Genomic DNA, 27,768 nt, shown 5'->3' on the forward strand with positions numbered 1-27,768 from the left:
AAAGCTGACCAATTACTTGATTATTTGAGATCTGAGAATTAAGATACTGGTAGAAAACTCGTAAACATACTCTTTAACATTTTCCATCCTTTTCAAGCTCGCCATAAAATGACCGCATCAAAAAAGACCCCGGGACTTAATACCGATATTGCAGTTTCCCTATGGGAGTCGGCAACTCCTGGTTTACGTGTGGCCGTAAGATCAACAGCCTCTCCCGCCGAGGTCAAACAGATCCGCGAAAACCCAAGCACCCTCGAAACTCTGAGGATTTTAGAAAATCTAATTGTCCATTTCCAAAAACGACGAACCACCCAGCGGCAGAACAAGTACATCTGTACACGATCAAGACGAAACAAAGTTCTTTTCACGATCGCCCTGAGCACCCAGACACCTTTGAGAATATGTTTGAGTTGGCTCGGGAACAGATCATATTAGGGAAGCATGCACAAGCAAAGAATAATTGGCGTACGGTATTGGAATTCCATGAAAAGGTCGAAGGTCGAAGGAACCTCGCTGTTGTGTACAATTTGGCTCGCGTCTTAAACTCGAACGAATGGTTTACGGATGCTGAAGAGATCCTTAAGAGCCTTCTACCAGAGTTGATAGAAGCACTCGGCACAGGTAGCCGGCAGGTTATCGGAACTTTACCGGAGCTGTCACTTGCCATAGGAAAACAAGGAAGATATGCAGAGGCTAGAGAGATAATTGCTGAAGGCGTTAGAAATCTACGAGACTCCTCAATGGATAACGAAAGTCAAGTCACGCATAAGAATGACCTGGAAAGGGTCGAGGCTGAACTTCGCATCTCGGAGCAGGGCAGAAATATTTCGCTTTAGATTTCTCATTCCCTATCAAAGCTATGCATCTCAGGGACTGGAACGGGTCCGAAAAACTAATAAAACCAACTTCCCAGACAACGAGGGCTTTGATGACCATGCATAACCCAGGATTAATTCGCTGTAGACAACAGTGCAAAGTGGACACTTGAAATTCTTGCACTAGAAAGCCATGACAATCACTAGTTGACCTGGAATGTGATCGAACCCTTTGTGAATACAAAATCAGTAAATAGGTCAAGATTAACTCGAGAGACGGACTCAGGTCCGCTTCCGGATTATTCCAGCATTGCATTTGCTTGTTAGTCATCGAAGAGAGAGAAATGGTATGGAGATATCTTGGGAACGCTCCGGTGATTTTGAAAAGCTCAAATTCAGGCGCTATTGTTTGGTCTTACCCTCCATTCTCTTCCTACTATTCGAAATTTGGACATCAAATTCAGCAATACACTCGCTATCGCTTCAGCCGACAGAAAACACAATGCATATAGCGAGTGTTCTCATGGTTTCCTGCCGTTAGCGCCATTACATAAGAGTGGTATATTTTCGACGAAGTCAAACTTTTGATCAATTCCAGTTTATCATGGGGAACCGACAGCCGAATTTGAGCGTGCCTCAATCCTCCCTTGTAAGTTCACAATCGGTCTTTGTTATGAATGTATGGGGTTTAACTCAATTACATGAAACATTGTATTGATACCAAGAACTCAATTTGGCGCGCTCAACCAGAGAGACGATTATTCTTAGGGTTTCTCCATCCTCGACCAGGATAATTTGCTGGCAGTTCTTGAGGTACTTGTACAGCCGAGCTGCTTCAATATCCTCAGACATGTGTCATGCCATAACCAATATGATTGCAATTACTTACTCGGTTTTTAGAGTGGCGAGGAACACATGTTGAGACGCGCCCTTGATTAGCAAGGTGATGCAAATCTCTGTCTAGGTCGATGAACCCAAAGAAGTAACATTGATGGAGACAGAATATGAAAACCACAATAATACCCCTTGACAAAGAGTTCAAGTTTCTCCTTGGATCAAAACGTGCAATACTTTCTTGCAACTGAGAAAAACAGACTCGTCCAATCAACTTTATGAGAAAGGACCTTTAGCTTCAACTTTGGCGTTCAAATCCACTCCTTTCCGTATCAGAAGCCTAATAATATCTTCAAAACCGTTGATACCCGCTAAATGTTGTGCTGTCCAGCCTTCATTGTCTCTCGCGGTTGTACTTGCGCCTTTATCAAGCAGCATAGCTACGACATCTCGACATCCACTTCTCACAGCATTAAGTAAAGCCGTCGATCCAGATCCGTCGACTGCATCGATTTCTGCTCCAAATTCCAACAGGCACTTCACAATCGCACCGTGACCCTCTTCGGCTGCCAAATGCAATGTGGTTTTACCTACTGGACTGGGTTGGCATTTTGAATTATACTTTGTTTCTATCGGCGCGACCTTTAAGTTGTTCGTTGGTATATCCTGCTCCTGTTGTGCCTGTAACATTTCTGGGCTCGATAGAGATATAAGGCTCTATTTGAACAAAATGTGTTAGCTCAATGACCCTGTATTTTTCAAAGTCTAGCCTTTACTGTACCTCGTGGATCTTCGATTGTGGTTCAATATGCTCTTTGATAGAATACGGCTCGGCGGTGGGCGGGCTTATCATGGTTTCGCACGAGCTCGTCTTTGAGTTATAGGAAATGGAATGGTTTTCTGAAGGTATTATCCAAATAGAAGGCTGCCGATGTGGGTCATCAACCACCAAACTGCGATCTTGCCATGAATTGCTGATATTCGGATAGGGATGTAGTGGCATACACGCAGCTTCCGTGCCCTGACCCGCAAATGGATATGTTGGTAGTGGCGACAGCGCTTCACCGTTCCATATACTGACGTCGTATTCATTTATGATATTCGATTCAGAGGGTTCATACAAACCTATGAAAGTCTGTTGGGGTTGTGCGTCGCTAAGATATGAATCATGGTCGATGGGTGGTGTCTGTAATTTGTAGTTTTGCATGGGCAAACTCTTTTCTTGGCTGGACGGAATGTCACTCTTCTTTAGGGCTGAAGTTGTTGCATTATTTGTGATCGGATCCGAGCCGTGTTGCGTTTGCTGCTGGGTTGATTCCAGGAGTCTGGTTCGGCTCAACCCTAAATTAACGAGTTAGTGTCATTCAGAATGTTAACCTTGGTCGGGTCTCCACAAACGCAATTTTCTTTGAGCAAGGCGATTTTGTGCCCTTTGACGTTCTCGCATCTGCGAGTCTCGTCGATTCACCTCCTCAGCGTTACTGTCTCTATCCCTATGCATTTCGATAGAGCACAGTGCAGCATATAGTCGCAACTCATACCATCACAATTAAATATAGATTTTGGTACATCTGCAATTGTACTTTTAAAACCATACTTTGGCCGCAATTTGATCACATGTGGCTGCGGCTTTGTGAAAAAGCTTCTACATAGAAGGTCGATATTGACTTCGAATGCTCTTACCAAAGACCGACCGTACGGCAATCTCGATGGAATGTGCAAATCCGAACAAACAAAGATGGACTACGAAAACCAAGTTGAGTGATTGCACCGGCTGGGAGAAAGAGAACGATGAGTCCATGATTAGGGAGTGTTGGAATTCCGAACACCAGATCGCTCAGAATAGGGGGTTTACGTAGTTACTTTCCCCAATTAGCTGTACAAAAGTGGTGCGATCTCGTATATCTTGTTGGAAGGTGTTGGTTGGACTTCGTTTTCTCAACATCTGTTGGTGAGACTGCTGAGGAAAGGCAAGGACAAGCTTTGTGGATTCAAGCTTCGCGAAAAACAAGCACTTGACTGCAACATAAGCTTTACTGAAGATTTATGGGGTGCACACATCCATTGAGACTTGTTCTAGGTTGAATGTCAAGAGACACATTTTTTTAAGTCTCAAAAACCGGGGCCCAAGTAAAATACTACTCACAACACTTTTACCAACGGTTCGATATTTTGAGAGAAGCCTTTAATGGTCACGAGGCCAATGGTAAGCTGACCGTACCCCCGCCCGAAGCTGGCCGTGTTGGGGATAGCTACTCGGAGGTAACTTACACCCTTGCTAGCTTTTGTAAGCCCATCCTCCTCACCACTGCTCCGTCTAGCTTACAAGCAGAGTGACAATCAAAATCGAGCTCTCCATCTTCCGCAGGTTCTCGACCGGCAGAATGCCAGCAAAACATGCTAGTTTTGTGTGAACTATTGGGAATTTCCAAGAACCCTCGAAGGTTCTTAGAAATAGTTGCTACGCTAAAGAAACATTTTCTTCATCGCCATCAAATCAACTATTTATAATGATTTCGGTTATTTCTGTTTGTGTGCCAGTAAGCGCCTTAATGCACAAGTCTACACTTATGATTTTCTGCATTTTGCCGAATTAAAGTAGAATTACGAAAACTATGTGTAGCGAGAGGATAACAAGTAGATATTTAGATATTATCAGAATTCCAGGTCTTAAAACATGCACGAGGGGCTTCGTTTCACTGAGCTTAAGAGATCTTTTAGATTTAAGCAGTTTTAAACCTCAGAACTATCCAAACAATTGCCGTACAGTATAAGCTCTCGGAATTAATAAAGTAGTAGCGCTCATGTCAGTGAACAATATATATAATATATGTAGCCAACGCCTCTACCAAACTGAAATTAGGCTGTAGCAATATAGACAAGCGCGGAACGCGATTTTACTTTGCATTACTGTACTAATAGTCGAACTTTTGTTATCTTCAACGTGATTATGAACTACATAAGTGAATTATGACGTCTTAATAGTTGTCATGATGCTCTGATATCTTATGCTTAGACTTTTTTATTTACGCCGAATATGCTGTTTCTATACCACTGAACGATGAACAACACACTATGCTAGACAATACCTCCTAACGCCCACTCACCTACGATAAAATACATCGCCTGGTAAGGACGATATCTGACAAGTAAGCATTGCATTTGAAGAAGTTCTCCTGAGATTGAACTATGTACAACAGCCCCTCGGTCTTCATACAACCTCTAGGCTGCTCCTCCATCATCACATGACTGAATATTAACCTCACCCCACCACCAAATATCATGATTAACGCCTCCGTGAAGTTGAGTTCACAGGAGCAAGATTCTCGACAAAGAAGCTAGTAAGCTTATCAAAAGGAATCAGCTCAGTGCGATCGTAGAGGTCAACATGTCCTGCCCCAGGAATCTAGAATAGCTCCTTTGGCCAAGCAGCGCGAGAATACGCGTCCTCGGAGAACTCGCGTGAATGTGCCTGATCACCCGAGATGAAAAGTATAGGACGCGGTGCAATGGTGTCAATGTCGTTGAAGGGATAGAAGTTAAGGAACTTGGGCTGGCTTGCGACAGTTGGGTGGGTAGTCATGTTTGGCGTGGTTGTTGGAGGAGTGAACTCTCCACGAGAAGTTCGATAGTAGTCATAGAACTCGCGTCCAATGGCATCAGTCTCTGGGGTCAGGACGTCGGGAGTACCACCGGTGATAGCAATATTGGCACCGTCAACCTCAGCCCAGCGCTGTTGTGAAGCAGTGTCGACCATATCGTGACGCTCCGAGAGGGACAAAGCACGCTGTATACCATTGCGAGTGACCGCTCCCATGTCGTACATGCTAGATGTAGCCACCGCTCTGATGCGGGAATCGATTTTAGCCGCGCTGATCACGAAAGAACCACTTCCACAGATACCGATTGCACCTATTCTCTGTCGATCGACAAACTCCTGTGTTCCTAGGAAGTCGACAGCCGCGCTGATTGCTTCAGCGTACGACTCTGGAGCGACAGTATTCATAGGTCGTCCTCCGCTCGAACCCCAGAAGGGCATATCCAGCGAGATGGCTACGAAACCTTGCTCAGCCATCTTGGTGGCATAGAGGTTGGCACTCTGTTCCTTCACCGCGCCCATAGGATGCCCAACGACGAGAGCAGGCGCACTCGTGGTGCTATTGGTACTGCCGGTACCGTTGCCATATCGGTCAACACTGTTGGGAATGAAAATATTGCCAGCAATGGGTGACTGGAACTGATCAAGGAAGGTAATTGGCTGAACTGTCACCTGGTTACTGGTATACCAATTATCGGCTCCGTATGACAGGTTTTGTGCCATTGCCGTCGACAAACCGTTCAGTAGCGCGATGCTCAGTGAGTTGATGGTACCGCCCGGCTTCATGGTTGTTGAGCTTATGGATTGACAGGGTTGACAGTTGAATTGCTATGTAATTGAATACAAGCAGTTTCCTAGAGATGAAGTGATGGTGTAGAGATCGCGGTAGAGATCTAGCAGTCCTTTCGTATGCTAACTTGCTACTCTTTATATTCCACGACCACTTGGCCGACAGATATTGCACTGCCATCATCGACGTCACAACTGCCGACGGACAATATGATTGACTCGAACAAGGAAGCTGGGCAAGAGGAAATTCCCCCCTTGATGGCTCTAGCCGCGTGTTTTCCAAGTCTTGGAAGCCCAGGGAATGAGGAAAATAATGGATAGGGGAGTCTTGGGACTCTTATATTGGAGTGGAGCTGACAATCGAACTGAGGAAACAGTTGTGCTTAACCCCGAATCTACTGCTCGACTCCGCCAAATGGTAAAAGGTTGCATCCTCGGTGATATGAGGTAGAAAGTATATCCTTACACTAGCAATTTCGTTCTTATGCCAAGCATTTAAGCGGGGTAGGAGAGCACGTGAATGGGGGGCTAAAATGATTCCCGAGTCTGTTAGGCCCGAGACCCACAGTAAGCAAGCTGCATGAGAATGACGCACGGGCAGTACTCGAGTACCTACTGTGAGCGAAATGCAAGCAGACGAAATATCGGTGACACTTTCGGAAGGCAACAAAGGCCTAACGGGAAGTACTTGGTGATCCAGCTCGAGAGAGAAGAGTACGTATACACTAGACGGAGATTCTAGGCCACTTCGTGCGGACCTTCCCATGTGACGTACCTGGCGGCCAAGATGGTACACTTAATGATGCTTCTTGAAGTCGTTTTATAACGCTCTTTAATTCAACATGTCTTAGCACGGACAACTTTTGTCACAAGATATTGATGGGGTGAATCGAACGCTTATTGTACCAGAATCGAGTTTTCGTCTAGACGACTACTGAGAATCATTTGTTCCGGCGTTTCTGACCATGCCACAAAGTACAAAAATATGCGGTTTGCTCAAGCCACAACTTAAGTCCGATTTAGCATTCTTGGATACGATTTCAACAACCGATCTCCAGCCATAAGCACGCTATGTGACAAATGGTAAGCAATTTATTTGCCTCGCAGGCGGAAGGAACTAGGGAAGGGTATATTATCGACGTAGCCAGGAAAAGTTCAAATATAACTTCCCTTTCCTCCTTCTGCACTTGAACGAAGCTGGACATGCTACCTTCTCTGCACCTTTAGCTCTTTAATTCTCCCTTTCAACTCTCCTTGTCAGCATTAAATACTCTTAATCACCAGTTATGGAAGGTTACACGACGTCTGCCCCGGTAGACTGCACCAAAGAACTTGATACAGGCAGCTTGAAGGGAAAAACAGTCATTGTGACTGGAGGTGAGCATGGTTGTTTGTTCTTGAAGGACACCCATTAACGACAATAGGTGCGAATGGAATCGGAGAAGCATACGTAAGAGCGCTTTCCGCCGAAGGGTATGCGTCTAATCCTCAAATATTGCTCTATTTCCTGACGCCTTCAAAAACAGAGTCAATGTGTGCATCGGAGACTTCGACGAAAATCGGGGTGAGAAGATTGCGTCGGAATTGAAGAAGTAAGTAATGAGCTCTCCGTAAATTGAATGTTATGCTAAGCTAAAAATTGTAAAGTGCAAAGTTTGTAAAATGTGACGTCTCAAACTGGCAAGATCAGGCTCGCATGTTCGCTGAAGCTGCATCTTTCACCGGTAAGGTCGACTTTGTCGTAGCCAACGCGGGTATCTGCCCTGAAGATGAGATTTTTGCCTTCGAAGGTTTGTAGATCTTTGCATCAGACCGTGTTTGTTAACTGACGGATTTGGGAGGGAAAGATCAGGAACCCAAAGAACCAAATTTGAAAGCTGTTGATGTCAATCTCAAAGGAGCACTCTATAGTACCAAACTTGCACTCCACTACTTCATCAAGCAAAACGGAGAGAAACAATCGCCGCGCCAGGAAGACACATGTCTGGTATTGATTGGCTCTGGTGCCGCATTCCTTGATGTTCCTCGAGGACCTGTATATCCAGCAACAAAGTTTGGCGTGAGAGGTATCATGCATTCTCTTCGGAGAACAGCACATTATCACGGCAGTCGGATTAATGTTATCTCCCCATGGTAAGTAAATCCCCAACCTGAAATATCTAATGCTCTTACTAATGAATCAATAGGTATGTCAGGACAGCGATACTGCCAGAAGAAGCTTTCGAGCACGTCAAATCGGTTGGCGTAGAATTTGCAACAACAGAGGATGCAAGAACTACCCTCTTGCGGATTTTGTCTGACAAATCAATCAATGGCAAATCTCTGTTCCTCTCACCAAGAAAATGGGCACCAAAAGGATATCTGGACCTGGATATTGACGATTTTCCTGGGAATGACCTGCTTCAGGAGATCCAAACAGATCAAATGAAACCAGCTCCCCCGGAGAAGGGCTTGTTCTTGTCATAAGTTCGACATGCTTTTAAAGTAGATCTGGCGAAACTGGGTTTGCTGACCATGGCAATGCAGTAGCAGCTTAGCGGTTTTACTGGGAAATAGGAATCAATGAAAACAATACTTCTTTTAAAAGACATTTCAAATTCGGTGCTAGACTTCCAGTCTTTTTGAAAGAATCAGTGGTCTCTCTTTGCCTCGGCGTCATATTGCCACAATCATTTTGATGTCAATGTTTCTCGTTACACATACACATCCAATTTCATTCAACAATTCATTCCTCTGATCGCTAGCATATTGCCGAAGATCGTGTATGTTCCAGAGAATCACTGCTTCACAATACTAATTCTTGACAATCCAGACTAACAGCCTCAGCCCAATCTGTTCATTACTAATTCGAACCTTTAAAAGCAGAAAGTTTATTCACTTATATCACGCGGTTCTAGAGCCTCTAATTCAGGTCGATGTACTAAGTCAGAGGTGAAACTTCTTGATCAGCTTTTCACCCCCACCTTGGCTATCAGGTAAGCTGCGCTTGTGAGTATGTCTCCCTGGTAACACAGGAGCTACACTTGGACCGAGAACTCTTAGTGCTTCCACTTCTAAAACCTTGAAGTTCTTGTCTATTGCTCTTTTCACTGCCAGGCTTACTCATCACAAAAGTTCCCGTCGCTTGATGCCTGGTAGTCCCATGGTTCATCCAGTAATCCCAACACTCTATGTCACTGGCACCATCCAAAGGCAATCCGCTCAGGTTTTTCAGCTCGACAAACGACAGCAGGGGCAGAAACGTGTTTGAGTGCGGCTTTTAGTGCGTTTATGGCGACAACCCTATCGTAAGGGGGTATAAATATCCAAGATCTCAACGGCTGATTGAACGACGAATTCGAAGAAATAATGACTGAACCGGCAGACTGCGGGGTTTATGAAGACGAAGATTTTGCCTTGTAAGGTCTGAACTCACTATCAGACGATCGGATTATTGTAACTTAGGCTAAATTCCACCGCAAGTACTGACGCGACTTCTATTTGCCGAGACGGCGGGGACTTCTAGTTGGCTTGAAACTTAGCTATCTAGGCCACAGTAGAGCTAGAGAACTTCCAAAATTGCACTTACAGAGCAATGCGACATTGGAAAATTGAATCGTTGAAATTGTGATTTGTTTACAACCAGCCGAACTTTCTTTGAACTTATGTCTTACTCTTCCTCCACTCGCGGATCTTCTGGGTGAACGACCGTCCTTGCTTTACTTTGGGATTTTCGTCATTAATTTTGCCACAAGTTTCATTCTGACGAGAGATTGTGGCATGAGTCAAGCCAATCTCAGTTGCGGTTGGAGTCGGTGGGGTAAGCGGCGTAGCTGGGGGTGAAAGAGGGGAGTTTAGTGGTGTCTCGAGCGAAACTTGCGGCGCAACACTGTTATCAACTTGAATTGATATCATCAGTCGTTCCGTTCTTTCTGGAGCCAGCTTGTGCCATAGACTGCGGATATTTCTGCACCAGCGATATTGCTCAGCAACGGTGAATACAACTCCCACAAAACTGGCGCCGTGAGCAACAAGCTCCTCTTGAATTTCAAGGAACATCATTAGATCTTCGTTAGGAAACACGCTTGCTGTAGCCGATAGCAAGAAATTTTGCCAAACCGTGAAGCTCCCAACCAGTTGGTTTGGATCTGCACCGGCTTTGAGGAGTAGAGTTGCTATGTCTCGCCTTGTCGGTAATGGTACTGATATGGCGCAGGAATGGATGCTAAGGGCGATATCCAGTAGGGGACGTCCGTTCTTCTTTAGTAGGGCTTCCTTCCTTCTATCTAGCTGATTTTCAACGTAACTTAATAGACCATACTGCACGGCGGCAGATGTGAACGAATCTGGCCATTGCCTTGGATGTTCGATGTCTACTAACCCAGACCAATGGGGTGGGTCACTATTTAGGAAGCCCTTTCCATGGTACTCTGCATTCAGTGTATTATTTAATGTATTTAAGAGCAGTTCGCAAGAGTCGTTTGGATCTTCCACGTCGCTGCACACCTCTTGAGCAGCCTTTAGTACCTGTTTAGCTGTGGCAAATAAGCTAGGACCTAAGTATCTCGTGGAAACAAGCCTGTGGTGCAGAAGAATAGATTTCAGCACGGAGTATTGAGGCCTGAAATTTGATTGAGCTGTGGCAGCAAGTACGAATGACCAAGTACGAGGAATCATAAAGAAGTCTCTGACAGTGCGGTGCATGTACTGCACTGTTCCCATACTACCAGATTCTTTGTGTACACCTCGGATCTCAAGGAGACCTGCACATCTGCTTTTCAATCTGTCGCCCATGATTTCACATTTCCGAAATTTCAATTTCGTTCAAGTTGTCTTCTCGTGTATACATAGTCCTGTGGAGGTTCTCGTCTAACGCCAGTGCCAGCGACAGTGTTGTGTGAGGCTTGTCAACCGCATAGACTAATTGAAATATTTGGGATGACTGGTTTTCATAGATAGACTCAATTCGGAATTTGAGCATATGTTCGTAGAGATGTTCCAGATCTGAAGGCAACACACGTAGCCGTTGTTGTAAGATTGACACATCATCCCGATTTCGGAGTCCAGTAAGAAGGGAGTTAACTACGAGCTTCACCCATAAAAATACCCCATCCGCTTTCGTGACGATTTCCTGAATCAAAATGGGGGCTCTTTCTGGCTCTTCAAGTGAAAGCTTCTGGAATTTGCTGTTCTTCTGAAGCTTCTCGGTTGTATAGAGTTCGATGTCTTGGAAGGTGAGGTCTTGTAGACGAAGGCTTGGAAATCCTCCAAACGCTTCTTCGTAAACCAACAACGGCCTGCTGGATATACAAGCCTTGACACTAGGCGATAAAGTAATCAACTCGAAGAAATCTACTATATCTTTGTAGTTGCCGTCATACTCATCCAGCCCATCCACAAATAGACAGAATTTCACTGGAATAGTTGTTTGTTTGACAAGACGCATGAATGCCTGCTTAATTTTGGACAGAGTCGGGGCAAATTCATCGATTACTTTCGAGACACCAAGTATTTGAGTATGAATGTCATCCTAGTCATCGGGGAAAACAACTGGTATCAATTTCCGATGCTGTCGTAGGATTTCGTGGAGCAATCCGCGTAGAAGACTAAATTGAGACTTTTGTATCGCGGTTCTAGAAAGCTAGAAGAAGAATCCTGCAGTAGCTAAAGATACCCCATTGGACCAAGCACAGAGCTCCTTGTGGGTCTGCCCGTGGTCATATATGTATCTCATCAACGTAGACTTTCCAGATGCTGCCTTGCCATTTATCCAGTAGATTCCTTGGCCACTACGGAGCCAGTCCACGAAATTACTCCACTTCTTTGTTTCACTTGCCCTGATATTCTGTTTTCCATTATTTAATGGCCGGCGTTCGAAGATCCACTCGAACGTCTGGAGATGAGCTTCCCCAACATCGTCGTATCGATCAGTAATCGTGGAGAAAGTCAGTCCTTTCAGAATCGACATCTCACAAGCCAGGGTCATGTCCCGTTCCGCTACTTTAAGAGCCGGAATGATGCCAGGGAACTTTTGAATGCTCTGGCGACGTCCAGATGGAGTTCCCATGTCATGTATGGCTTGAATAATTGACTCTCGAGTTTCTTTGTGATGATGCTCGTTGATTTCTTCGCTCTTACTTAAGACCTGCGTAATTACAACAGTATGATCTTGTAACTGCCTGGAAGCCTCGGTTTGGTGCTCCTCCAAGGTGGTTGCAATTCGGGCAATTTCCTGAAGCCCCTGGCTAAAATCGTCGAAATGTGTTTCAAGATTCTGCACTGTGTAGGTAGAATATTAATGACGGCTAGTGTTTATGTGAATCCGACAACCTACCTCAAAGTAGTAAGAACATTTAGCTCCAAAGCTCCACGGAGCGCCGATAGGTCTTCCTGACAGCTCCTCTAGTTCCTTTTCTGACCAAGCATGTCTGATTGCTTTCCTGAAGCTACTCCATTTACTTCCATCATTACTTGTCTTAAGCTTGTCTAGCTTCTTAAATAGTTCCATTGCTACATCGTTGCAACTTTTGCAGATATCCGCGAGTGCCTGCTCGTCTTGAGTATAACAAATAGACACAATTTCGTCGCTAAGACCAGGGCGTAATTTCTCCGATAGATCAAGAATTTGTGACGCGACTTGGGCTAGTTCGTTGTCAACTGCAAGGGAATTACTTGCAGACGTGTAGATCTCGTATGTTTTCGATGTGATCTTACCGCCGAAGTCGATCAGCTGACAGACCGCCGCCACGAGAGATACAGCAGCAATTGGATCCATTGCTTGGTCAATATGGTACCCAAGTCAGCTTGATTGGGAACAGTTCATCGTTGGTAGCACTGCAACTTTCCCGGCTGAGAGTAACCACTGCCGCGTCACGTCACGTTACTTGACTGTCAGCCGCTTTGATGAGCGGGTTCCCAGATTGGTTCGTGGACGCGCAGTTCTGTACCGCGCTGTACGACATTATCTACCAATAAAACCTTTGAAGCATTATAAACGCTCAAGGTAGCCGTCGCACACACTCTATTCAATTAAACTAGAAACAAGAATCGACTTACTATTTACTACGGTAGAGTAAAGGTAGTCTATTAACTACTGTATTAATTAATAGATAATGTTATAAATATAGTCTCTCTAGATTAATAAGGAAAGAAATATATAAGAAATCGCTTATAGTATAAAGTATAGATAGAATATAATTAGACTCTAGATTAAACGAAGGAGGCTTTCTAAGGTGTCTCGTTAAAAGTTAATAATTATAGAGAGTATACCTAAGAATACTCTAAGTAGACTCTAGGAAGACCCGAGCCAAGCCTTAGCAAGTTAGGGTAGAGTGGATAAACACCTAAGATACTAGAGGATAGTAGAAGATTACTAAAGTTACTAACTAGAAAGTTGATTTTATAACGGCGGAGAATTTATTACCCCGCCCCGTAAGCGTAAGTGGGTTTCTAAACCCCATTCTTCGCATTCGCTAACCCCTCCAGTGCGAACTCAACGTGCTTTGCCGCTTTGCTAGGCTCGAATTTATATTCACTAGTGTGTTTAGATTATTCCTCGCAAATAATCGCGTGATAAAACTACTACCATCATCCATTAAGACTTTCTCGAGCTTAATGCAAAGGTTCAGAGTTGCTCAACCATACTAAGTTTCCGCTTAATCTGATACTTATTAGATTTTCTGAACTTCTACTTACAAGTCAGTCAGTCAAAGATCTAAATATGAACGCTACTCGGCTGACTGTTTCCAATAGCAAAACCCTCGTTTCTGCGCCAAACAACAAAAAGGCTTTTCATCATCAAATATGGTCCATCTTCACAGCATGGAGAAATCCAACTCGACTCTCGCCGAATCACTTCCTGCAAAAATGGTTGCAGTTTTTGTGGGCGCAACGAGTGGTATAGGCGAATATGCAATGAAAGCTTTCGCGCAGCAGACTATCCAACCCAAAATTTATTTCGTCGGGCGCTCGCAGACTGCTGCTGATCGAATCATTGCCGAAGCAACCCAACTCAATTCCTCTGGTGAATACATCTTTATCAAATCTAATGTCGCGCTTCTCAAGAATGTCGAAGAAGTATGCAGGCAGATCAAGGCCAAGGAACAGTCTGTTAATTTGCTATTTCAAACCCAGGGCACTATGTCGACTGAACGTAAGCATTCTGATCCAGTTCTTTTGTTGTTTTTCAACGCTAATGCATCCAAACATCAGTCACCACCGAGGGTCTATGTTATACATACGCACTGACAATTACTTCTCGAATTCTGTTTGCTTTGAACCTCCTGCCAGTTATTCAACGGGCAACTCATCTCAAGCGGGTAGTATCTATCTTTGCTGCAGGTTTCGAAGGAGATTTTGATAATGACTTTGCATCCGACTTCATCGTTAAGAAACCATTGAAATCACGACCTCATATGGCTTCGATGATCACCATGGCGAACAACGTATTGTCTCGACTAGCAAAAGATATCAGCTTCGTCCACAACTACCCTGGATTCGTCAAGACACCTTTTGGAAAAGATGCGAAGGGCTTTTTAGCAGTAGCTCGTGTGCTATTCAATTTGTGGTCGGACATGTTTGTCACATATACGACTTCAACTGAAAGTGCAGCGTTGAGTTTGTTTATTGCAACTAGCGCCAGATTCTCTCCAAAAACAGGTGGCTGTACGGGAGCACCACTCTTACAAGGCATGACTGCTGCTAATGGTGCAGACGGAGATCTGGCTAGCGGAAGTTACAGCATTGACGCACACGGCGACCATGTTTCTCGTGAAAAGCTCGAGCATCTCATCACAGCGAGGGACAATGGATCAGAGGAAAGAATGTGGTTACATGTTATTAATGAAATTGAGTCGATCACCGGAAGACGTCACTCTTCTGACATCTTATAAATGTACTTTTGCAGATGGTTGGGGGCAAGTAATGCTGTATGTCGCGAGACATTGCAGCCATCGATTCCGTTTGCTACATGCGCCATTACACAGCTACTAGAACCAGTAAGCTTATCAGTCAGAATGGAAGTTACAAGTGGTTGATAGTATTAAGTTGCGTGTTCTCTGAAATGAAGGTTTTTAGATATTATGGGACAACAGGAACCCTACCACGTTAAAGAACACAATGGTTTAAATGGCTTACCTACGAATTAAGTAAGAAAGACAATAAAGAGATTTTCCAAGTATTAAAGCAAAATGATTCCATGCTTGGCGTTGATATCCGCTTGCGCAAAAGGGCGAGAATTGTGGTCACCACCCGGCCGATATTAATCAACAACCCTTCAGTAGTGACTTGGTAATCCTCGAGTTAACCTTTGTATGAGCCGAAAAATGTGATGATTTTATTTGCAGCTAGTAATTCCTTTGCGTGGATTCAAAAAGTTTCCTTTAAATTTAAGAGGACTGCTGCGTAAAAGGTAACCTAGAACTATCATCAAGATAAGAGACCAGATGCACGTCCTTGCGACTCCCTTCATCTTCGAGTCCGTCACCCTTCACCTCATAACGTACGGGTGGCATATTTTCGACCATCTTTCTCAGCTGTTTCTGGTCGTAGACGCCATCATTGGAACCCAAACGGCCCTGTAATGGCCTAGCCAAATCAAGTACCGCCCTCCATAAGCCCATCTTCCTGCCTTGTTTCACGAGCGGACTGTGTGTTGCTACCTCTGCCCATATCAAAAGCAAGCTAGCGGACCAAACAATCTGGAGGACAATGATCACGATCAAGAGCTCCCAGGAAGCGCCCCATTGGTATTTATTCCCGTTCGGCAAACAGACTATCGGACGTGAAGTGAGTTCCTCAAGTTTGTTGGTGCGCCCAATATTATCTCCCTTGGCTATGTTGAACTCTCCTCCGTAGGAGAATCCGCATGCCAGCTTGGTGGTTTCGTTAAAGGTGTAGGCTTTGTTGTTTATGTTAACAGCCCTTCCTGACATCCCACCGTAGGAGTGTGGGCTAAAAAGAAAAAAGTTCTGGCAAAACGGGTTTCCAAATTCGCCCAAGGCGCTGGTGTTACCGACAGGCACACTCCAGGGGTTTGGCTTGTCTAAACCGGTGTCGGCGAAGGAATACGCGGCACTTGCGAGGTAATCGGCAATTGGTGCGGTACCTTGGTTGGCGAGCTGTACTGATCTGACAGTTGCACCAACGAGCGAGGTGGCTGCGGAAACCAAAGTCGGGAATATCAAGACGTACAACATGGCCAGCACTGCCCAGATCAGTGTAAATTTAGTCCACAGCTTTTTGGCCGAGGCAACAGATCTAGCAGTAATGCCAATAGTTGCAAAACTATTGGGGGAGAGTGAGATTGCGGCAAATAGATCCAAGCGTACCTGCTCACTCTCAGCAATACGCATCAGGGTATCAGTGTACACTCTGTATGCTATCCAAGCCAGACATGCCTGCCCTGCACGTCCTACAAGCACGTCGAAAGCAATATCAATAACCTTGGCAGAGGTGAAAGATAAAGGTCCTGTCCTGATATTGATTTCAAACAATGTCGACCACGATGTCCAAGGTTGGTGCACGTCGCAGGGCAGTGAAGAGCTTTGTACCCCAGTCCCGCTATACGTCCGAATTCCCAATAGATATTTTGTTGATAGACTTTTCAAGAGAACAGGTCCCCCGACGCATAGCAACACAAGCCATGCAGCGGCATGCCAGACTCGCCATTTCTTCTGCCTCTTGCTCTTCGTTTGGCGTATTGAAACGTCCGAGGCGATGTTCTGAAGTTCATGCATTTCGGCTGCTTCGGCGGCCTCATAGCGTGGCTCTTGTTTAATCGCACGAAAATTCTGTAGCCCCATGGCGACCTTTTGGTTTCTATGAGTCGGAAGTTCAGGTCAAGCCTGATGGCAATACTGGCCGGTGGTATGTACGGATGGAACCAGTCGAGAAATTCTACATCCGAAGCTGTAGTACGAAAGTAAATAAATGACTTGCTGTTAGATTTCGATTGTCAGATACGACATTGTATCGACCGATGAGAATGATGGAGAAAGGAACGGGCTGGAGCGATTTACTTCATCTAAAAGGCGTGTCTCAGCCGCTGCGGCGCCTGTGCCGCAGCACCAGGTGACCAAGCCAATCAAGTCCCCCTGGAAAGGAGAAACTGCTAAGCCGCTCTCCCAGACTTCGCACATCGCGAATTTAGGCATAAAACGGTTGCCACCCGAAGCCTTGCGGCGAGATCTCGGCCGCGATATTCGTTCCGCATTCTCCCCTTTCCCGCATTCGCTTAATATGTTGACCAAGGAGGAGAAGTATTGTGGAGGCGAAGATTCTAGACCCTAGGTAGCTTGTGAAAAGGTAGTAGGACGTGGTTACTCGCAATTGGGAGTAAACTGTTTGCAATTATATTTGTGACTGTATTGCTCATTAAACTAAATAATTGAAAGTATATACCGTAAGCATCCGGGACTAGCTTCCTGTCATTAATGGTTTGAAAAACGAATTGAATATTTTTACTCATTTAACTTTTCAATTCTTATACTAAACATTATTAATTATATATCCCAAGCGTATTAGTGCTATTGCTGTAATCAACCTCGCACAGCTCTCCGTATTCACCAACTACACTGGCTCTCTCGGCAAGCCAAGGCATCATATCCTCCTGCTTACAGCTTTCCCCAGGACCATCCGAACACCCATACAAGCTCTGTGGGCTATCGTTGACAAGAACTCGATAGAAGGTACCACGATCGAAGCCAAAACTATCACATTCCATCTTTTCGAAGGCAACGTTTGTCAAAAATTGGAGGATGTTGCTCGACTTCCACGCTCGATTGTGGTTGATCGTCGTCAATGGCATTGTACCGTTGATGTTATTGGCTCCAGAGAATGCGGAGTTGTTAAACAGTCCGAGTGCGACGAGAACGGTTGGCGGAAGTTCTCGGTGTGTGAACGAGATGTATAAGTCTTGGTCTGTGGTTGCATTTGACATGTTGTTCTGTGTTGCCATCAAAGTGTTGAAAGTCGCATTGACCCATGGAAAGCCGATTGCGCCCGACACAGGATTGCCATACCCGGTGTTATAATGGTATTGAATGTCGTTGGCATACTCAAACCCCAGCCACTCATTCGGAGTGAGGAGCTCGAGGTTGCAGAAAGGAGAAGAGCCACGAATGACAGTTTCATAACCACAGATAAGTGACATTCCGTAAATGTCTGTAGCCGTGAAGTTGAATGCAGGAGCGGCGGCATTGAAACGACCAAGAGCTGGCTTGGTGTAGACCTCCAGAAATTCCTGCGAAAATGTTAGCGTCCAGAAAGTTAACGACATCGCTGAGAACTTACACTTGACTGGTCGCTTCCAGCACTGGAACTGTATGCTGGACAACTCTTATATGGTGTCAGAGAATTTGCACCATCCTCCTCGCCCTCTTGAATTTGAACAACAGAGATATCGCTCTCGTCGTCGGCCAGTCCATGAGTCAACGACTTTGCCGATTTGACTGTCCTTTCAGCCGTCGATGTCCAGATTTTCTTGGGAGTCCTCAATGATTGGTATCTTTGCGCAATATCTACCCCGAGTTTCGTGGCTTGCAACTTTCCGGACCTGGTCAACATTTCCTGCTCCGCATCTGTAATTGGATCTTGCCATGTAGCAAGAAATGACAATACTGGGACTTTCGTCCAGTCAACCGTGGTATTTTTTAGTTTGTCTGTGAACGGCTCGATATAAGTCTCATAGTCAAAGTCGTTTGCAAAGATGGCAGCATGGCGAACAAGGTACGCGGCTCTCGTGACATTGCAACCTTGTGGTGGAGCAGGATCAAGAGGAGGGTCAATTGGGTCGAAAGGTGGTGCAACACCTGCGAGATGCCTCAATGGATCGAAGTGGTAAGAGTTCGGTGAATGTGACAAGACCCCTGTTGCGCAGAGGGCTGTGGTGAGGAGGAGAGGCGAGGAGAACATCTTGCAGGGAGGAAGACGGAGAATTGTTTGAGGTTAGAAGGAAAAGCAAAATATATTTTGGATGGCAGTTCTTTGTTTATTTAGATTATTTCTCAACCCACAATTAATGGCACCAATATCACCCTGTCATCGTCACTACCGTGTTGGTAGGGAATCTGACCAAGGCAGAGAGATGAGATGGACCAAAATAAAAGGCGAGGCGAGGAGGTTTGACGTGCGCCAAGACCGATCTACGCTTTGAGCACAATTGTCCGGTCAGGTACCGTCGCCGGCACATTCGAACCAGAAAGCTTGACTTGACTTCCTGATCTGATATTTGGTGCATAAAGAATTGAGACACAGAGAGAGAGAAAAACGACGCGGTGGATTGAGGAGAGGAAAGAAAAGTTTTGCACAACAGAGATTGACGGAAAGACCAAACTGCTGACCTGGACAGTATATAATGATGAACCCCGTTCGAGGGCTAATGAAAAGTTCTAATCGAGTAAATGAGTCCAGGCAATGCGACGCATGAGATAGATCATTCGAACCGTGTCAGGAATCTGCTGCCATACAGCTGATCTTGTTCACAACTCCTCGAATAAAGGGGCCCATTTGGCTAACCCTTCTCCTACCCTCTTCCTCTGCCAAGTTTGGTAACTAACTCGTATGCTTTCCTCCTTTTCATGGCGTGGCCATTTCAGACTCTGTTAAATTCCGTATGGCTGCACCGAGGATATGACCGTCTAAGACTAGCCAGCACTTGGTTCGTCTCTGATCAATCGTGTATCGCATTGGACAACCGCGCAGAGTTGCTCTTGGTGGTTTCCATCGTTCCATAAGAACCGCTCGCCATCAATCCATGAGATTCCACGCGCCCGGTGTGATGAGTTTCGAATCATGACAGCTGCGGTTGATGCCACATCTTATGATCACTGCATTTTCCTTAACTCTGCCTCAACCTTCGACCAAGCTCCTTCAATCTTTGCTCTTTCCGCAGGGCTCATTCTCCGTAGCACATATCCCGCGACAACACTTGGTTCTCTGCTCTCCGGTCTCCCAATTCCAACCCCAATTCTCTTGTATTTCTGACCCGGTAAGCACTTCGCAATGTCCTTCAGACCATTATGCCCCTTTGCACTGGCGCCTCCATCACGGACTTTCACTTCGCCAACCGGTAATTCCAGTTCATCGTGTACGACCACCAACTTCGTGGCCTCCCCTCGCGATTCTCTCTGGAATTGTCGCCATGCTGCTGATACTCCTGCGCCAGAGACGTTCATGAGAGATTTGGACTGCCATAATGTAAGGTCGGAACCTTGTGCGACTACGCCATTTCCATATGATCGGTCCCGTTGGAAGGAGGGGTAGGCAAGTGAGGTCGCTAGAACGGACAGGACGGTATGGCCTGCAGAATGGAGGGTGTTCGTGTATGGAGCTGGATTGCCAATTGAGCAGACGAGGATCCGAATTGGGGATGTCATCAGCAGCTGCTCTTCCAATAATTGGAGGGGAAGAATGACTGGTTGATCTGTATTTAATTCCTCGTGAGTGTGTATGGGTTCTGTTACTTGCAATTGGCGGCGTTGCTTTTTCGCTTTCTTCGATTTTCGTGGTGTTGTTTGGCCAAGAGGTTTGACCTCTGCCTCCAAAATTATCTCGTCGGGCCTAGACATCATCCGTGCAGGCCACGCTGGCAATCGACAACTTTTTGTATGTAAGGACAACAAATTCGATTTTGGTTTTCAAACGTAATTATGTTACAAGTAGGCACAAGTTATAACGAGCCATTTATAAGCAATGATTCATTCAAGTTCAGTTGTCTTCCAAACAAAGACCTTGTGCTGACCTTGAAAGGCCTTTCAAGCGTCATGGAAGAGTCATCGGCGAACTGTGGCGAAGCATTAGTTATCAGCGTGCGGTCAAGCCAAATATCTGCGAATCTCGAATCCTCAATCGCCAGTCACATTAGTCTTCCGTGGTGACTGTTTGAAAGAGAAAAGGTAGGCACAGAACGGGTGTGAAAACTCGCAAAAATCTAATAACAATTAATCTACTCCCCTCTTTTAGTAGAGACGCCGTGACTCCCCATTCCTTCCCATAAAGGACAAAACAGAATGACAGAGACCGCTATACTGTTCCGCTGATACTCAAATCCCGAATTTCCTGTAACACTTCTTCCACCCTGCTATCAAGATGTCCTTGCGCATATTGGTCTCTGGTATCTGCGTCTAGATATTGCTGTACCTGCGCCATTCGTGAATATGCTTCCGCACAGAACCGAAGTTGGATTTTGACAAGCGCTTCGAAACTGGGGTCCAGATACGGTACGCGAAGATCGATCAGTTGTGGAAGTTCGGTGAAGAGTTGCTCGTTGAGTTGCTCATATGCTGCCTTTGCCATCTCGGTTTCCTTCTCCGCTCGTGGGAGCTTTGTGACATCTTTATCTGGCTTCTCGACAAGTTTCTTGACTTTCGCGCGCATCGCATCGTAATCGAGGAGTTTGTGGTTTCGTTTCTTGATGCCTATGGAAGTCAGCGACAATCTGCAAAGAGCGCAGGATTCCTACACTCGTTGATGTCCGGGAAGTATGCGCAAAATCGCGATATAGGCTCCAATACGGTCGTTCTATCTCGTCAGCATGCCCCAGAAAGACATCATGGAACGTATAATGTCGCATACCGATATGGCCCATCCAGCGCTTTAATCGTTTCGGCGTCAAGGTCCTCCACGGCTTGTTTGTAACTCCTGCTAACACCATCCTTTGCGCCGGCATCCCCATAAAACGCATCAATTGTTTCTGCGATTCGCATTTGAGACGCCGTCATTGCTCTGAGAGAATCCAAGTATCCCTTTGCTTCCTTTTGTAATCTTGTCGATGCGGCTTCCATTGTTCGGTAACGTCTTTCTTCAACCTCGTAATCCCTATCGTTCGTTTTCTCGACATGACCTGCGGAAGAGTCAGATCCTGAGAGTGACAGCAATATCGAGGAAGCCTGTACCTGTTTTCATCATGACCTGGGTCGTTGCCCGACTGACATTCTTTTTGAACCCTGGAGGGGGTATTAGCTAGTTGATCGAGCTTCTTGTCGGAATGACCTACCCTGCCACGACATGATTGATATGCGGATCCGTAAGCTCTGGTAGTGATAGATTTAGTGAGTTGACGTGTGAAGGTAGAGTAACGAGTGGACGTGTATGGCGGCGTATGTTGCCAGAATGAAGTTATTGATGTCGAATGTCGACCTGGCAGAGCTACGTAGTCTGGATGTGGCTCAGCCCAAAGCGGGGGTCGGAAAAACGGTACTTCCCCGCCATCGCAAAGAATTTATGTGCAAGCAGAGGAGCGACATCAAACATTCTACATCACAACCAGAATTGAGTCACTGCCCTCCACATCAGCCTACGACTTTCGACCGCCCAAAATGCCATCCAGAGGAAACCCAAACGTGCCCAACAAACAGCGGCGCATCGCAAGCAGATCCAAGACCCAATCCAAAAATGCCAGCAGCAAAATCACCAAGAATCCGCGAGGAACCGCAAGAAGCACCGTTTTACACCCAACCAGTGGCCCGCTAGCTCCAGTATCAGGAAAGAAGGCAAGAAAGTTAGAAAAAGCACAGAACAATGCGAGAAGAAGGGCAATTGAACGGGCAATGGAGCAGGAGGGTGAAGTCGAGATGACTGGTAAGCGGTCTACTCAAATGTTGTCGTCTTTTCTGACCGGCTTAGATGCGCCAAAAACTACGACATCGAAGAAAGTAAAGCCAGACGGGGAGAAGATGGATGTCGACGAGGTCTCATAAATTAGTCTTTGGGACTAGGTGCATTGCTTTCGCGGGCGTTTGGGAAGGAAAATGTGGATTGCGTGTGGTTATTTTACCTGATACCCAAGATACCAAACGCATTATGACGACGGTTTGACCACACGCTCTTTTCTCGCATGCATATTCAGCTTAGAAATTTGGAATAGAGCACAGTTATCCCAACGGTCTTGTTCGTCAAGACTCTGATCAAGGCCTCACTCTTAGTAGAGTTTGTCCCGCAAACGTAGAAGGGGGGATGGGAAGTGGACGAACTCGTTCCTGCTCCACTACCTCGAAGATGTTGTCTAGCTCTGCTACACTTACCAAATCGCAATCACGATGCTGCTGAACTCTGTCCTCTGCGATGAATTTGAAATGAAACCGCGTTCAAGGAAATGTATAACGAGACAACTTTGGAGCCGAAAGCCATCCGCACCGCACTCCTGTGTTTCACATCTGTGGTTCCATTTTTTGTAAAGTCCTGGCAGTTCAACCTGACTGATATTGGATGTGCCTTCAACATTCACATTTGTAGAATCTTGAAGCATAACACTTCACGTGATCCAAACCCGTATCTTCGATTTTCCAGGTTTTCGTCTACACTTCGCAATGTCAATAAAAAAGATTCCTCGCTGGGTTGCCTTTTTGTACTGATAGTAATAACCCGTTATGACGATCGGAGGATCTATTTATCATAGGGAAGCTTATGATGGCTGGTGTGATGTTAATAAACGCGACCCGCAAGACATACAGGTGTTGACTAAAGCTCATGCCGAGATTCGCTCTTTATATCTGGCTGGGACGTCCCTCTTTACTAGAAAACTCGTTTTAGATGTCGCTGAGCAGCTTCAAAGGCTCCAAAGGGGTCCTGGCAAAGTATTCGTAAGTGGCATTAATGGAGACATGGTAGAATTTGCCATCAAAACAGGCCAAATTCTGTACTCTGGGCCAGTCATCGAGGCTGTAATGTATGTCATGTTCCTGCTTTATTAGGTCCCTCCTTACATTTGCCTAACAGCGGCTTAGTGGAAATCCCTTCATATATTACTGTTCTATCCAAGAACTCACGTCAATTTATGAAGACACTATTTCCCGTATTGCATACAGTAGCATTCGGATTCATCATTACATAAACCACCGCGACAAAACCACGAAGGAAACTAGAGATCTAGAGGGGAAAATTATACCTATCGAATCGCTTGAGGTCACCAAAGCAATCTTCGAAACAAACCTGCGAAAGTGGGAGGAGAGCGAGAAATGCAAGCAAATAGTATCGGTTTTACAGTCACTCAGCCCGTCCGGTCGATGTCCAACAGATCGTCGCTCTTGCTTTCGGTTCAATGAGACATGACTTAAACCATACGCCGCGGTCTTCATATCAACATGCATTGGTTATGAGCATTCGTAAGATTCTCAGCGCAAAGAGCGGAAACATGCATAGCATCGCGTGTTATACGCAAGATCCCAACTATAGCGAAATTAATCTGCGCATCTTAAAGGAGAACGGCTTCACAGTCGTAGATGACCCATGTGGGTTTCTCAAAGTGGACAAGTCTACTTTGGTGGTTTCATTTTCGCCCCAGGTGCCAGTCAAGCAGATTATTTTCGATCTTACTCGCCTAGCTGCATTGATATAGGATCGAATTAATAAGGAAGAGCTCTACATGATTTTTGAAACCCTGGACGTCTTCGAGAACGAGTCCCTAAGATTTACAGGTAGGATGATGACACTCTATCCTGGCCCCTAGGTGCATGAGTTCAGCAGCCTGTATCCGCCGATTGACAGCGTCATGCGCGATAATATTCGTAACGCGGGTACAGAGAAGGTCAGCCAGCAGCTTTCTTTGAGAGATTTGATGCTCAACTACGGGCTCGATATACTCTTCCTCCTGATGTCCGTTGTTCTGCCTCTCGATGTCTTCGGTCGGACGACGGCGGAAGTAGTCGGGACGGTATTCTTCAGAGATGATGTTTCGACGCCTGCTCCTGGCACTACCGATTAAGGTGGTGAGACGTCGAACCGAATAGGTAAGACATTAATGTACACGAAGTAGTCCAACTGTCTCCTTTCAACAATCTATAATAGCAAAATTGGCTATAAGATCCTGATTGTTAAATTTACGATAATTAACTACAGAGCTTCGCTAATGGATATAATTCACGGTCAGACATCCTCTTGAATCTCAGTGCTGTCATTATGACCAGAGTGTTGTGGCAATAGCATCAGCATCCTGAGAAGTTACATGTACTCTAGATGCGAATAGATGCAGATCACGTCCAAGCTAAACTCGACCTTGCATCCGCCCACTTCAGCTCATGCAGCACTAAGATCTTGAGAAGGAACCTGTACGAAGTACTCTTGATGCGAATAGTTGCAGATCACGTCCAAGCCAGATGTTGGTGATAAGGGCCAATAGCAAATTTGGCTCACAAGACGCGGGCATGTAAGTCGATGGCAGACATCTCACTCACTAGCAATATAGGACTTGTTACTGTGGTTCAGCAAGCCACAACGTGCCGATCATACCTCTTTCTGTCAGAAATTCGTTCCCCTAACAAGGCGGGATGTCTTAACAAAGTTAAAATTCTAGACCTTGTGCCGGTCACCGGATCGCCTTTGAGATGATTCTAACGCCACAAAAGTTAAAAATAAACGCCAGATCCCACATTATAATCGATTTTAACATCTAAGACAGCCAACCTTTACCTCTACCATTTTGTCATTATAGGCCGAGATAGTGAGACGCTAGATGCTGCCTGGAAGCGCGCCGACGCAGATACAGCTTTGCGCCGTGCACTTCGGGGCCCAGGGGGCCTTAGCCAAGAGGAATTTGATAAGAGATCAGAAGAGCTTCGGAGTGTGCATATTGTCACTGACGAGGAACTGAAGGAGCGTAAGTAGCGTTTTGTGTTTTTCCCTCCTTGGGATGATTTCTATCCGTCAGTTATAATAGTACCCCTTACTAATTCGTATGTACTATAGACCGTATGAAAAAGGTCAAAATGGTGCAGCAGATGTGTAGCGGGCCTGATGTGACTGAGGAAGACAAGATAGAGATTTGGGAGATGTTTGGATTTAAATATAACGAGCGGATGATGCTAGCGACGAAAACCTTGTCCGAGAAGATGGATAGCGGGCCTGATGTGACTGAGGAAGAGAAGACAGCTATCTGGTCTTCATTTGGACTTTCTGAGCAAGATCGGTTGAGGATGTTTGAACCATCAACGCGGGACTGAGGTACAGTGCGAGTTTCGCACTACGCATTGACATGTCTACGTTGCTTTAGAGACATTGTTGAATAAAGAGATTGTTGTCAGAAAGAACAAAGATATCGAAAGATTGATCTCTAAATCTAAATTCCCTAATAGACAACGCTACAGTGAGTTCAACAGGTGCAGCCAATGCAGTGAAGTATATTAGCCTCATAACTTATGAACTTTGAAGGTGGGCTAACATAAGGCGAATTGCGGGATGCGACGCTCAACACCTGTACGTGGTGCATCCTACGAGCCTGGTTTTTTTTACTTTTGCAGAGTTTTCTAGAGCCAAGATTGGGTAACGAATGCCTCTAGAGCACAAGCTACAAACACCTATCTATACCTATACCTTCTACGAATATATCCTCTACTTTCGACCTCCTCTCACCAGCCGACCAATATTCAAATACATACCCACGACTGGAGGAAAGAATTGAGAGCACGCTGCGGGGGAATAAGGCGGGTTATGATATTGTTACTACAGGATGATAGCTTTCGTTTTGGAGGAGGTGCTTGTGCCGTAGCAGATCAGACACGATATTGGCTGTCTGTCCAGTGGGTCGTTAGTGGGCTCTTAATCACACGTCAGTAGCTCCTTAATCACCTTGCAACTTACTTTGATCACGCTCTAATTCAGCTCAACTGTGTAGAGAGTCGGATGGTTGTCGATAGGATTGTGCCAAGTTTCATGTGTTGGTTTCAGTAATAGAAGTATGCACCGCAGGCCGTCGATCGAATGGGGATGGGCAATTATCTAATCTTCTCCGCTGCCACCATCTGTGCAGTACAGTACTGTACTGCACGCCGGCCGTCAATTGTGGTAACCATCCTTTTCTTGTTGGGATTTTTATTCGGGTTTTGGAGATGATATTGTTGGTAACTCTCAGTTATCAGAATTAGGTCACGATCGATCGTAAGGGGAGACACAAGACCAAGTAATACGTTTTGTATTCCTGGTTCGTAGTGTCTAAAGATCTAGCTAGGTCGGAAACAAGAAGGTGTATAAATACAGCCAAAACAAAGAACCGCGAACTCAACTTTTCAGCTCTCGTTCGCCATGCTCATATGTCTGATCGACGCTAGAGATCTTGTTTCTGCCGATCGTGATGTGTTTACTTGCTCGAATCATGGTGTGAGTCTGACTGAGCCTATCGCGGCACGTTCCGTAGCGTTGTGTAAACTTATGGGTATAGCGAGTACTACTACCTACATGGCCGAAATAACAGCCCTACCTATAATTCCAGACATCGTTTTGCCTTGCAGTAGGGCTACTACAAAAATTTAATCCTAGCTACTACAAGAATTTAATCCTAGCTACTGTAAGAAAAAAGTGGGTTTTAGAGACCTGTTTTTGTAGTAGGTCGAAAAGAGGTAGGGTTATTCTTAAACGATATACTTAATATATATTAAACGTAGAGATTTAACTAAGCTAACCTAGGAAAAAATAAGATTCTAGAAAAGTCTTAACCTTATAAAGTTATATATATTTCTAGTAAAGAGTAATAAGTCGAGGGTTTTCGTATTTCTACCCTTACTTTTTAAGTAAGGTCTAAGCTTACTTTATAACTCTTCTAGCTATATTACACTAGTCTTATATATAATTATAGTTATTGTTTTATAATACTAATATAGAGCTAGTATAGAGCTATATAAAGAAGTAAAAAGTATTATAATAGTATTTTATTAAAGACTATAAGAGTAATAGAAGAATTATAAGAAGAAAAAAAGAAAAAAAGAAAAAAATTAACTATTACTACTAAGCTATTATAGTATTAATAGTACCGGTAGATAACTAATA

At 45.1% G+C, this 27,768-nt stretch overlaps 13 protein-coding genes across 13 annotated transcripts; 6 read left to right on the plus strand and 7 right to left on the minus strand.

Moving 5' to 3' along the window:
• Nucleotides 1–161: 161 nt before the first annotated feature.
• GLAREA_13091 (TPR-like protein) lies at nt 162–836 on the plus strand (the record flags this gene model as incomplete). The annotated part of the gene is made up of 1 exon (XM_008084748.1): nt 162–836. The coding sequence occupies one exon, from the start codon at nt 162–164 to the stop codon at nt 834–836; it is 675 nt and encodes a 224-aa protein (XP_008082939.1).
• Nucleotides 837–1,925: 1,089 nt separating this feature from the next.
• Nucleotides 1,926–3,150, minus strand: GLAREA_13092 (Ankyrin repeat-containing protein; the record flags this gene model as incomplete). Its single annotated transcript, XM_008084749.1, has 3 exons — nt 1,926–2,366; nt 2,431–2,990; nt 3,048–3,150. 3 exons carry the CDS (start codon nt 3,148–3,150, stop codon nt 1,926–1,928), a joined length of 1,104 nt encoding a protein of 367 aa, XP_008082940.1.
• Nucleotides 3,151–5,055: 1,905 nt separating this feature from the next.
• Nucleotides 5,056–6,033, minus strand: GLAREA_13093 (alpha/beta-Hydrolase; the record flags this gene model as incomplete). The annotated part of the gene is made up of 1 exon (XM_008084750.1): nt 5,056–6,033. One exon carries the CDS (start codon nt 6,031–6,033, stop codon nt 5,056–5,058), a length of 978 nt encoding a protein of 325 aa, XP_008082941.1.
• A 1,289-nt stretch (nt 6,034–7,322) lies between these two features.
• On the plus strand, nt 7,323–8,502 carry GLAREA_13094 (NAD(P)-binding Rossmann-fold containing protein; the record flags this gene model as incomplete). Its single annotated transcript, XM_008084751.1, has 6 exons — nt 7,323–7,413; nt 7,461–7,509; nt 7,563–7,628; nt 7,684–7,826; nt 7,884–8,169; nt 8,223–8,502. 6 exons carry the CDS (start codon nt 7,323–7,325, stop codon nt 8,500–8,502), a joined length of 915 nt encoding a protein of 304 aa, XP_008082942.1.
• Nucleotides 8,503–9,678: 1,176 nt separating this feature from the next.
• Nucleotides 9,679–12,790, minus strand: GLAREA_13095 (uncharacterized protein; the record flags this gene model as incomplete). The annotated part of the gene is made up of 4 exons (XM_008084752.1): nt 9,679–10,786; nt 10,863–11,545; nt 11,690–12,289; nt 12,350–12,790. The coding sequence occupies 4 exons, from the start codon at nt 12,788–12,790 to the stop codon at nt 9,679–9,681; spliced, it is 2,832 nt and encodes a 943-aa protein (XP_008082943.1).
• Nucleotides 12,791–13,818: 1,028 nt separating this feature from the next.
• GLAREA_13096 (NAD(P)-binding Rossmann-fold containing protein) lies at nt 13,819–14,906 on the plus strand (the record flags this gene model as incomplete). Its single annotated transcript, XM_008084753.1, has 2 exons — nt 13,819–14,167; nt 14,227–14,906. 2 exons carry the CDS (start codon nt 13,819–13,821, stop codon nt 14,904–14,906), a joined length of 1,029 nt encoding a protein of 342 aa, XP_008082944.1.
• Nucleotides 14,907–15,401: 495 nt separating this feature from the next.
• On the minus strand, nt 15,402–16,817 carry GLAREA_13097 (uncharacterized protein; the record flags this gene model as incomplete). Its single annotated transcript, XM_008084754.1, has 1 exon — nt 15,402–16,817. The coding sequence occupies one exon, from the start codon at nt 16,815–16,817 to the stop codon at nt 15,402–15,404; it is 1,416 nt and encodes a 471-aa protein (XP_008082945.1).
• Nucleotides 16,818–17,512: 695 nt separating this feature from the next.
• GLAREA_13098 (Phosphoglycerate mutase-like protein) lies at nt 17,513–18,927 on the minus strand (the record flags this gene model as incomplete). Its single annotated transcript, XM_008084755.1, has 2 exons — nt 17,513–18,256; nt 18,307–18,927. The coding sequence occupies 2 exons, from the start codon at nt 18,925–18,927 to the stop codon at nt 17,513–17,515; spliced, it is 1,365 nt and encodes a 454-aa protein (XP_008082946.1).
• A 911-nt stretch (nt 18,928–19,838) lies between these two features.
• Nucleotides 19,839–20,582, minus strand: GLAREA_13099 (Peptidyl-tRNA hydrolase-like protein; the record flags this gene model as incomplete). Its single annotated transcript, XM_008084756.1, has 1 exon — nt 19,839–20,582. The coding sequence occupies one exon, from the start codon at nt 20,580–20,582 to the stop codon at nt 19,839–19,841; it is 744 nt and encodes a 247-aa protein (XP_008082947.1).
• Nucleotides 20,583–21,036: 454 nt separating this feature from the next.
• GLAREA_13100 (BAR/IMD) lies at nt 21,037–22,022 on the minus strand (the record flags this gene model as incomplete). The annotated part of the gene is made up of 5 exons (XM_008084757.1): nt 21,037–21,431; nt 21,476–21,534; nt 21,589–21,856; nt 21,909–21,959; nt 22,010–22,022. 5 exons carry the CDS (start codon nt 22,020–22,022, stop codon nt 21,037–21,039), a joined length of 786 nt encoding a protein of 261 aa, XP_008082948.1.
• Nucleotides 22,023–22,331: 309 nt separating this feature from the next.
• On the plus strand, nt 22,332–22,712 carry GLAREA_13101 (uncharacterized protein; the record flags this gene model as incomplete). Its single annotated transcript, XM_008084758.1, has 2 exons — nt 22,332–22,593; nt 22,639–22,712. 2 exons carry the CDS (start codon nt 22,332–22,334, stop codon nt 22,710–22,712), a joined length of 336 nt encoding a protein of 111 aa, XP_008082949.1.
• A 1,790-nt stretch (nt 22,713–24,502) lies between these two features.
• Nucleotides 24,503–24,715, plus strand: GLAREA_13102 (uncharacterized protein; the record flags this gene model as incomplete). The annotated part of the gene is made up of 1 exon (XM_008084759.1): nt 24,503–24,715. One exon carries the CDS (start codon nt 24,503–24,505, stop codon nt 24,713–24,715), a length of 213 nt encoding a protein of 70 aa, XP_008082950.1.
• Nucleotides 24,716–25,106: 391 nt separating this feature from the next.
• Nucleotides 25,107–25,949, plus strand: GLAREA_13103 (uncharacterized protein; the record flags this gene model as incomplete). Its single annotated transcript, XM_008084760.1, has 4 exons — nt 25,107–25,156; nt 25,216–25,247; nt 25,409–25,606; nt 25,696–25,949. 4 exons carry the CDS (start codon nt 25,107–25,109, stop codon nt 25,947–25,949), a joined length of 534 nt encoding a protein of 177 aa, XP_008082951.1.
• Nucleotides 25,950–27,768: the final 1,819 nt, after the last annotated feature.

Source organism: Glarea lozoyensis, assembly GCF_000409485.1.
Source record: "Glarea lozoyensis ATCC 20868 chromosome Unknown GLAREA22, whole genome shotgun sequence".
Classification (NCBI taxonomy): Eukaryota; Fungi; Ascomycota; class Leotiomycetes; order Helotiales; family Helotiaceae; genus Glarea; species Glarea lozoyensis.